At 43.4% G+C, this 9,942-nt stretch overlaps 1 protein-coding gene across 1 annotated transcript; it reads left to right on the plus strand.

Annotated features, from left to right (window-relative positions):
* The first annotated feature begins 94 nt into the window (after positions 1–94).
* On the plus strand, positions 95–8,452 carry EEF1AKMT2 (EEF1A lysine methyltransferase 2). Its single transcript, XM_086616796.1, has 6 exons — positions 95–168; positions 537–602; positions 1,143–1,257; positions 5,072–5,179; positions 6,049–6,265; positions 7,051–8,452. Exons 1-6 carry the CDS (start codon positions 95–97, stop codon positions 7,176–7,178), a joined length of 708 nt encoding a protein of 235 aa, XP_086472922.1. The 3' UTR covers positions 7,179–8,452.
* The last annotated feature ends 1,490 nt before the right edge of the window (positions 8,453–9,942 follow it).

Consider the following 9,942-nt stretch of genomic DNA (forward strand, 5'->3'; position numbering starts at 1 on the left):
GGGCAGCGAGGCGGAGTCCTCCGAGCGCCAGAGCGGCGGTTGTCGGCGCTCTCGCAGCTGCGCTCTATGGTGCCGGGGCGCTTCCGGGCCGGGCATGGCGCTGGCGGGGCCGGCGGCGGGGCGCGGGGAGGAGCCGTTCAGCCCCTCGGTGCTGGGCACCAGAGAGCAGTGAGTGGCGCCGGCGGGGACAGGGGGCGACGGGCCGCGGCGTGGCGGGCCCGGAGCGGCGGCGGCCCCGGCGGGGCTCATCCCCACAGCCGCCCCGCCTGGCGGTGCCGCCCGCGGAGCGGGAGGCCCGTGCGGTGCCCCCGGTGCCCCCGGCTGTTATCCCTCAGCCGTCCCGCTCTGGGCATCGCCAGCTGGGTGCCTGGCGGACAGCGCGATCCCGAAGAGCCCGTCCATCCAGATGGTGCGGGGGGCTCGAAGGGGCACGGCTGCGTTAGGTGCAGCCTTCTCGCCCTTTCTTCCCCTCGCTGGTTAATTAAATCTTTTCTGGTGTTAATTGCAATGTCCTGTCCTTCTCCCCCCGCATCTAGCTGGGATGCTGCGTACGAAAGAGAGCTGCAGACTTTTCGAGACATTGGAGATGCTGGTGAAATTTGGTAAATGGAATAACTCCAGTGGAGCGTTTCTCTTATTTTCTAAAATTGACATTGTGAAAACGCAGCCGGACGTTTGGTTGGTCACTGAATAGTTCTGGATGTTGGCAAAATGATGGGAAACTTTAACCTTGAAGCCACTGGTTCCTCCCTTGGCCAGTTTTGCCATGCCAGCTTCTAAGTTGCACTTGGACGAGTGTCTTTACACAGCAAGTGAGCTGGTGGTTGTGGTGTATGTTACTAATAAATTTTAATTTTATCCCTGAGCTCAGGTTTAACTAGGCAAGTTGACAGCGCTCTCGTCTTTTTTAATATATGGAGGGCTTCACCTCCCAAAGCTGCTATTTCTATGAGTTTTAAGGCCATCTGATTAATTTTAACTTCAGCAAAGCAGGCGTGGAATCTGAGCTATGGCAGTTGTTACCCAAGCGGTTCTGTAAGAGGTGCTTTGCAGAAGCTGGAGGGAGGGAGTGGTGAGATAAATTTACTGTGCCTTTCATGCGTCTTTGCTGTCTTGATTACCTGAGCCCTTGTTTTTCGCAGGTTTGGAGAAGAAAGCATGGTTCGCATAATCAGATGGCTGGAAAAACAAAAGGTCCCCCTGGACAGCTCTGTCCTTGACATTGGAACTGGGAATGGTGTTTTACTGATTGAACTGGTTGGTATATTGCAAAGTTTATGCTTTTGGTACAGAATCAATGCTCCAAACAGAGCAGTTCACGTACAGTTCTCACAAGTGACAGTAGTACTCATGGCAATCTGTGAAGGACAAAAAATAAGCAACCCGTGTTGTTGCTTGCTAAATTAAAACTTAACTTGGGAGGTTTTTCCATTAACAGAACACTGGTTACTGTGCATCAGGTCTTATATTTTCATTTGGGTTAAGAGAGTAAGTGAATTAATTCAGTGTTGTTGATAGACATTAAAGAACATCCTGTCACAAAGACAAGGCGTGATTGCAGGTGACTCCAGACAGCCCGTGGGACTTAGGTGTGGAACTCCTCGAACCAGCAATGCTGTTGGGGTTTTAAAAGTGCAGACCTAGCAACAGAATATGTGCATTGTTCTGCCACATGGAAATACCTGCCGTTTGGCTAGACATGCTCAGACCTCTGGTTTCTTGGTACTGCCCAGATTGTCAGTACCTCAGCTTTCAAAATTTACGGTATTTCTTTAAATCAGTCAGCCTGAATACCCTGTATTTTAACTTTACCTTTCTGTTTTCCTGCATTTAAAAATGCATTTCTTCCCATTGTTGTGTAAAACACCCGCAGGTTAGGAAATGAAGTGATACACAAAGTACTCTCATGTGCAAAAGCAGACCCTTTCTCTGTACTCAGTTCTGATGATAACAGTCATTATCAATGTAAAAAGTGGTTAAACCCAAGTTTTTTATGTGAATGACTTAAAAAGTGGTTAACACTTCTTTTCCACCCATTTCTGTCAGGGTGGAAACCCCTTACCAGCTGTGTTGTGTTCTCCAGTGATACAAGTTGTTCAGGAGCTGTGGTGTTTTTTCCCTGGTTTTGGCTGATGCAGGAGGTTTGGTGAAGAAAGGAGCTGTCGTACTGTCACAGTTCCTATTGTTCTACATTCTCCATTGGCTCCATTAGTCGCTGTAGGGATGGAAGGGGATGGAAGTCGAAGTCAGGTTTATAATGATATTTATTTTAGTAAGGACTTTGCTTATAGAAGAGTTTAAAGCCATTGTGGGGACTGGCTGCCACGCTGCAGCATGGGAGAAATCATATCATCAAAAGTAGAAATTGTTTATCTCATGAAAAGAAATGGATTTTGAAGCCTAATAGCGATGGTTGTTAAATGCAATGCTAACTAGCTCTATCACTGTTGAAACATCTAACAGAAAAAACGTATTTATAAGACTTCAGTTTTATGCTGGCGCCACTTACAAATCTGAAATTGTTTTTTATTCTGTAATGGGCAAATGACAGGCTGTGAGCTTTTAAAATCTATTAGATTGCCATGAGAGCACACAACCCCCCCCTTACATTAAGCACCTTAAAGTACTGTGGTTGCTTTAATAGGAAATTTTCAGTCCAGTTCCCATTTGAAAAGTGGCTCCAAAAATTATATTGCTTATTGTTTCTAAATAATTCAGGATCTCTCTTGCTTAGTTGATGTAAAAGACTTTTTTCTCTGTGTGAGCTGCTAGGCTTTGAAAATCAAGTCAGGATTCTTCTGACTACCGTAGCACAGTTCTGCCACCGGAGTTAGACTTGGCAATGTGATCGAAATGGCAGTACTGAAAAAGGCAGTCAGACTTCAGTCATACAGGACATTAGTGGCACCTCTGTACAAGGTAACTGCTGGGGTACGTGTCAGACCATCATCAGAACAGGAAGAGGTGCCCCAGAGTGCAGTTCCTTGGGGAATACTGGGCCCTGGCATTCTATCAACAGCAAATAGTAAGAAAATTACTCTTAAATGCAGCTAGGTCTAAGTGAGACATTGCCAGTTCCACCAGGGAGTATTGCACAAAAAGGGGACAGAGCAGCTCTGAAAAGCAGGCAGTGAAGTGAAAACTGCTGTGTCCTGTGGAAACTGACCCCACTGCCTGGCTGGAAGGCAAAACATCCAGCACGCAGCTAGATGTCTTCTGCACGCACACTGCAGGGATCTGCCCGTCTGTGAGCTCCAGGAGAAATGCTGCTGAAGGCTTCCTCTCTTTTTTCTGCCTGCTTTGAGGATCTCTGACACATAAGTGGGACCTCTTGCTGTTTTTACATGTGCCCATGGTCCTACCTCTGCTAACTTCAGGAATCTGGTAGGCTGCATTGGTGACCTAATTCTTCTGTCTTCAAAAATTCCCCCTCTTCTAAGAAATGTTGCTGCCACATGGAGCTCTGACGTCTTTTTTTTTTTTTTTTTTTTTCCTGGGTATTGTAGGAGCCAAGAGTATTGAAAAACTTCTCAGAAGTGAAAGGTATGCACCACCCAAGTGAAGGTGTTCTACCTGGCAGCACCAGAAGCCCAAGCATGGGGTGGTGCCGATAACATTGCAAACTACCTTCTGCTATTTAATCTGCTTTTTCAAGAAGCAGCAGAAGAGTGCTTGTAAATACCACCTCCAGGACAGGAGTCCAGCTGCTGGATGTGGCGTGGTCGTGTTTTGCACTTGAGTGAATGATCCCTTCCTGGCCGTACGTAGTCAGGCCATACAGGTTTAGCAGCATTTAATGTTGTTTATCCTTAAACTTTCCTCCTCTGCCCCGAAGACTATAGGAGTGAATGGGAACTCCCTGAAGTGACTCAAGCTCTTCCTTTCCAAACAGAGGAGCTGTTGTGGGAACTACTCTTCCACCCCCAAGTCTTCAGCGCAGGCATCTCAGGAAGCTTGGTTTGCTCTGGGGAGGAACGTGGGCAGAAGCCTGAGCAATATGCTGTTCTTCATCAGCTGCAAACAACACGGTCTTTGTGTTTAGCTGAAATTAGTCCTCAATTAAGAACAGCTGCCTAGCCCTGAGCTCACACAGGCTGAAGGGCAGCTGGAAGGAGGAGGGACTGTTTTAAAAAATTCTCGTGGTTTTCCTTGCTGTTGAGGTGTCATCCTTTGGAACGCGTAGATATGCAGCTGATTGCTTAATGCTAGTTAAAGTCCATGTATTGTTCAAATCCACAACAAACCCAAGCCTCCTCCCTCCCTCTGCTCTTGCTGCCTGCAGCTGGCCATAAGATCATAGCTCTTCCTGGTAGGTTTGGGTCTAGCCAGACCAACTGACACATGTGGTACTCGGACCTGGTCGCTTCAGCTTCTTCCTCACAGTGAAAATGTGCCACTGCCTTCCTCCCAGTTTGCTGAACTGGGTTGTCGTTATCTATTCCCAAGTTAGATTAACAGAAGGTCTCTGTATGCTTTTACGTGGTGCGTAACCTGCCTGGAAATTGCTGATACAAAGGCCTTGTAGCGTGCAAATAATTGCATTCCAAGAGACAACAGCATGAATAATCAGAAAAATGTAAGGTTTTGCAGTGGGTTTCTGTACTAATAAAACGTGTTACATATTTTGGCTCATACAGTTCGGGTTATAAACCAAGTAATTGCTCAATCTCAAATGTTATGTAAGTGTCAGAGAGATTTCCTTCTTATTTTGAAGCATCAGCACATGTTCTCATCACTGAAAATTCCTGGTTTCTAGGTTACTTTTGGTGCAGATAAGAGAGCCTGTTCCCCTTCAGGGTATTACTTTTCACAGTTCTGCTCGGTTTTCTACTTGTTGACATAAACCAGCTTTCAGTCAACAGTTCCTTTGATGAGGTCTTAGGCAGAGTGGAGTTATTTCACCTCATTCCTTCAGCTATTTAGCTCATGTAATGGTAACAGAAATAAAAGTGAGTAAAAGGTTGGTGTTTTTTTCTGTCATAGGAGGAGAGACGAGATGGCTTATAGATAGAGAATACACTTGGATAAAAAAAATTGCTAGCACTGATTAAGAATCTCTGCTTCTGTCTAGGCAAAGTCTGGCTACACGAATCTCACTGGGATTGATTACTCTCCTTCTGCAATTCAACTTTCAGAAAAAGTAAGAGAGAAAGAAGGGATGTCTAACATTAAATTAAAGGTAAGTCTTGAGAGAGAGTTTACTGTGGAAACAGAAAGCAATTGAACCCAAGATTAAATGACCTAATTGATATTCAGATGTGCTCAGTGTACTATATTAATGAATTCTTTTGACATTCTTTTGTGAGAGAACTCTAAACAAATAAATCTCTATTTACAAGAAGATTTTTGGTCTTTTTTTTTTTTTTTTCCTGACAAGATTTCCCTGCTTCTAGCAGAGAGCAGGATAGTAGTTCGCCATTTGGCGAGTTCTGTATTTTCACTGCTACGTTCCGAATTTCAGATTTGAGATGGAGGATGAAATCCTTAAATGGTAGAATCCCTACCAGTGGCTGTGCAGCAGGAAGTTTGAGAGGCCCTGCTGGAGCAGGGGCTAGGACCAGATGACCTCCAGAGGTCCCTTCCAGCCTCAGCCGTGCTGTGATTCTGTGACTGCCTTTCATTCTGAACTCTCTCTGCTATTCAGTTTTACCCTCCAGCTCTGTACCTGTGTGATGTTTCTGTTCTTGTATGTCAGTTGTCATCTCTTTGTGGCAGGCACTGTCTAGTCTGTATTTGTACAGTGCCTTGCACGCAACACCTAGGAAACCAGTACAAAGTACAAATAATGATTTAAAGAATGAACTTCATGTTAATTTGAGCTTTAGATGGATAGGTATATATCCAGGCTTTACAGCAAATACATCATCACATAACATGTAGAGAAGAAAGAAGCTGACATGGCATTGTAAGTGTGAAAAGCCTGTGAGTTACTCTTTCCTAAGCACACCTATCGTCAGGTTTGAGGCTTTTTGAAGTGTTGGCTTTCATTAAAGATTCAGGAGCTCCTGAGTAGAAGATTGTTTTCACAGTTGTAGACTTCTGGTTTAGGTAGAAGACTTCCTGGCTCCATCAGCTGAGCTGTCAGGATTTGAGATCTGCATTGACAAGGGGACTTTTGATGCCATAAGCCTTAATCCCGATAACGCGGTGGGAAAGAGGAAGCAGTATGTTGGATCTCTCTGCAGTGTGTTGAAACCAGAGGGCTTTTTCCTCATAACATCTTGCAACTGGACTAAGGAGGAGCTGTTGAACGAGTTCAGAGAAGGTAAGCGGTCGAGCAGAACCCTCTGCCAACTCACAGTTGTTCAAGGATGCGATGAGTTAAATTTTAAAGTCTGTGGTAACATTTTGACTTTCTCAGGTCAGAATTAGGCAAGGTAAAGTGACCAGTAGATGCTTCAGCCTATCTTCCCTCCATTTTCCACAGGAATTACAGCTTCTGCGTTTGCCAGTGGCAACGTGCGGAGGGAGGACAGGTGTTATGCTTTGGAGAACAAGGATTTCAGTCTAGTTACACTGGGAAAGGAGGGGGTTCTATGCCTGGGTGGTACTTTTTCTCTTTTGGTCCTTTGTTACCAGCTCTACTTCACCCCTCTGATTGCTTTGAAGTTGGGGTAACGTTGTTATCCATGTTTAGGGGAACTGGCACGTCTGTGACTGACCTTTTAAGTCACCTCCTCAGCACCCTTCCTGATCTGCTGGAAACGGTGCTTTTTACATAGCGGTTAGCTCTCGAGTCTCATGCCTGAGGCTTGAAACTCAGTGAGGATCTAAAACAACCATCCCTTCTGGGGAGCTAAAGTTACTGGCAAGTTATCATCTTTTCTGCCATTAATTTGCATGAGTCAGCCAGCTAAGATTTTTATTATCCACGGAAGGGTTTCAGCTGTATAAAGCAGCAGTGCAGTGTAACAATACAGTCCTATAAACTTACAGACTAACTGACTTGCAAGTTTTCCAGACAAATAAAGAATGGTTTGCAAAGGGTTATCCAAGAGGAGAATAAAATTACTTCCTTCTAATAAAAGCATTTTAATTTCTGTCTGGCAGGATTTGAAATTCTGGAGGAGCTGCCAACACCCAAATTTTGCTTTGGAGGAAGAATTGGAAACAGTGTAACAGCATTGGTTTTCCAAAGGAAAAAAGCGAAGCCATCCATCCTGGACAAATTAGATTAGTGGAGAGAATTCTGAACTTTAAACCTGACAGAAAACCTCAGACACGTGTGTAAATAAATGCTCTGTGAGTACACAGTAAAATACTATGTATGGAACTCTAAGGGGCTATAAAATATTGCCCTAGAAACATTTCAGCCTTGCATAACGTGCCCGTAAATTTTGTCCTTGCTACAACCTCACTTGTTTTAGGGAAGCTGCAAGTTTGTAAGGGAGAAAGAAACGAGGTGTTCTAAATATGGAGACTGATGTAACTGAATGATATTTGTGTTTGGAACATAAATATTATCTGGGATTTAATTTCTGTATTGGTAATCAGTGACCAATAGAGGTAAAGGTGTTCTACAAAGCAAAAATCTCATTTCTGTCTTGTGCGGTGTAATAGGGAACAAGCTTTTGCAGTGTACGTGCTCTGAATCTTTTGGGTTTTTTTCTTAGGTGAACACAAATGTAGCTGTTAAGGAGGGAAATGAATATCAAAGCCATAGCACTTGCAAAAAAGGACCAGTTAGTGCTTTAAATTCAGATTTTTCAGAGGTCTCAGAACTCAGTAGTTCTGCCTCCACTGAAATAGCTCAGGTCTTTGCCCACAGAGGGAGTGTTTTAAAAGGCTCACTTGCCTGATGTGTGCGTGCTTTGTCAGTCATTGTCACTGATCTCATAAATATGTAAAGGTGTGATGTTGCAGTCTCACGGGCATGGGACATATGCCTCCTGCATTATTAATTTGCTATATAGTAATGTCTTAAGAGCCAACAATGACCATGTTTTCCAGTGAATTTCTCAAGACAGATTTTAGCTGCATAAATCCGAAAGAATTCAAAGCATAATTATCCGTTCCTTTTTCCTTTTTTTTTTTTTTGACTTCTGTGTGTGATCCTTTTGCTTAATTTCTTTGCCTTTATCTCTTCTGCTGATTTGTATTTTCAGAACACTACTACTGCTTGAAAGGTAGGAAAATGAGATTTCTTTCTGCCTTGACAAACACATTTGCAGGTGACAATAAACTTGTTCTTTCAAACATCAAGAAGGCTCTATTAGGCAATCAGGTTTTGTTTTACAGGCAAAGTCATGTTTGCTTATCAGAGAATTGCTTCTCCTAGTTTCCAGACTTCTAGTTCCCAGGGTTCAGGAGATATTTAAGGGTCAAGAAATACTTCTAGTCCTTTCCCAGGATAGGAAATAAGGCAGTATTTGCACAGTGGTGAGCCCTCCCTCTTGGATCCGTCTGATGATGCCTCCAAGGTAGGAGTCCTAAATTCTTATGGTTTTTTGCAAAATGGAATATACTGGTTCCATTGGAAGAATGTTCTATCAGCAGTAATGTAAGTGGTAATTCAGATGGAGGGTTTTTTTGATGGAGTAGTACAAAGGATTCAAAGTACACTACTGATAACAACCTAAATAAAAAAACTATGATATTTTTGCAGCCAGTTTGGCATCAGGTAGAGTTAATACAAGGAAATTTGAATTGGCAAGTACTCTGGCAGGATGTGTTTAGGACATCTGTTTTATTCCCATCTATAATTTTTGCTAATGAAGGCATGATATGTATTTAATCATGGACTGGTAATAAAGTCATGGCTGTCACGGATTTTCTTGTAATCAATTAGGAGGATTCGTACCCCATAAGACACATAAGGTTCAGGGCAAGTATTGTTTTCTCCTCTTCATAGGATTGATTATTAGTAGATTTTGTTCTCTAGGTAATATTTTTATATCATTTGTAAAGCTAAAAATCAGCTTCCTAAAATGGTTACACAGAAATGTTAGCATCAGAAATCATGTGTGTCATGCAAGCTGCATGATGAACCGCTTTCAATTAGTATTTTTAGCAAGGCATTTGGAAACAATGATAGTAATTCACTGTTTTCCCTTGCTGTCGTGTTGCTGTTGATTTCAAGTGTTCTGGACAACTATTGTATTTCTTTTTGTTATTATTTCCTCCTATATGAATACATTTTCTATCAGGGAGGATTCTTAGTAATGGGGACGGGATGAGAACCAACCTCCTCTTCCAGCCTACCTCATTATTTGCCCAAGGTCATGGATTATTGAGGGCTTCCACTTCAACCATTTCCCTACCACTTCTGGGCTATATATAGCTCCGTAGGCAGCAAGCCTTCGGAGATGCAGTTCCTCTGCTTTACCTTTGGCATTACGGGGTCCAGGCATAAGGTGGAGATACACACACTAACGTCACCACTAAAATGTCATCCTGCTGCCCGAAGGTGTCACAGGCCTATTGTTAGGAGCCTTAAATGCTAGTTGGCTGAAGGAGTTTGGGACTGTGTTTTTCCTGTGGACAAGGGTCTGGGCTTTAGCCATAGGCAGTCGTCTTCATGTCTCTGTGTTGTTCTGGGGCAAAATTCACGTGCCTGTCTGCTTCTTAGGTCCATCTAAAAGTTATCCGCAACACGCTCAATAAAGCTGAGAAGAGCAAGCTGCAGATAGATGCCTTTACATGGAGGATGAGTAGGGAGTGGAAAAATGGAGTAGCCCTCACACGTGGAAAGGTTTTGATTCCTAAATTTGTCGTGGCCCCTCTTTAGTCTCAAATGAGCACACAAGCTATTGCTTGAAACTAAGGATTTCTGCATGTGATCTGTAGTTTGCATATTGTTTCACAGGCCCAAGCACTTTGAAGTATCACTGGAGAGTAGAAAAATGCTTGTAAAACATGTTTTAGGAGATTTATTTTAAGGTGGTAATAACCAAAAGCTTACTACTTGAAACCTACTCTGTTGGAAACCTGGTATTTTATGAA

The sequence above is a fragment of the Tauraco erythrolophus genome, chromosome 9 (genome assembly GCF_009769465.1).
Source record: "Tauraco erythrolophus isolate bTauEry1 chromosome 9, bTauEry1.pri, whole genome shotgun sequence".
Lineage (NCBI taxonomy): Eukaryota > Metazoa > Chordata > Aves > Musophagiformes > Musophagidae > Tauraco > Tauraco erythrolophus.

Excerpts from the sequence above, each read along its gene's own strand:
- EEF1AKMT2 (XM_086616796.1), top strand. The coding sequence starts at position 95 with ATGGCGCTGGCGGGGCCGGCGGCGGGGCGCGGGGAGGAGCCGTTCAGC. Across the intron at positions 603-1,142 it reads GGAGATGCTGGTGAAATTTG|GTTTGGAGAAGAAAGCATGG; the intron begins GTAAATGGAATA and ends TGTTTTTCGCAG. Across the intron at positions 1,258-5,071 it reads GTGTTTTACTGATTGAACTG|GCAAAGTCTGGCTACACGAA; the intron begins GTTGGTATATTG and ends GCTTCTGTCTAG.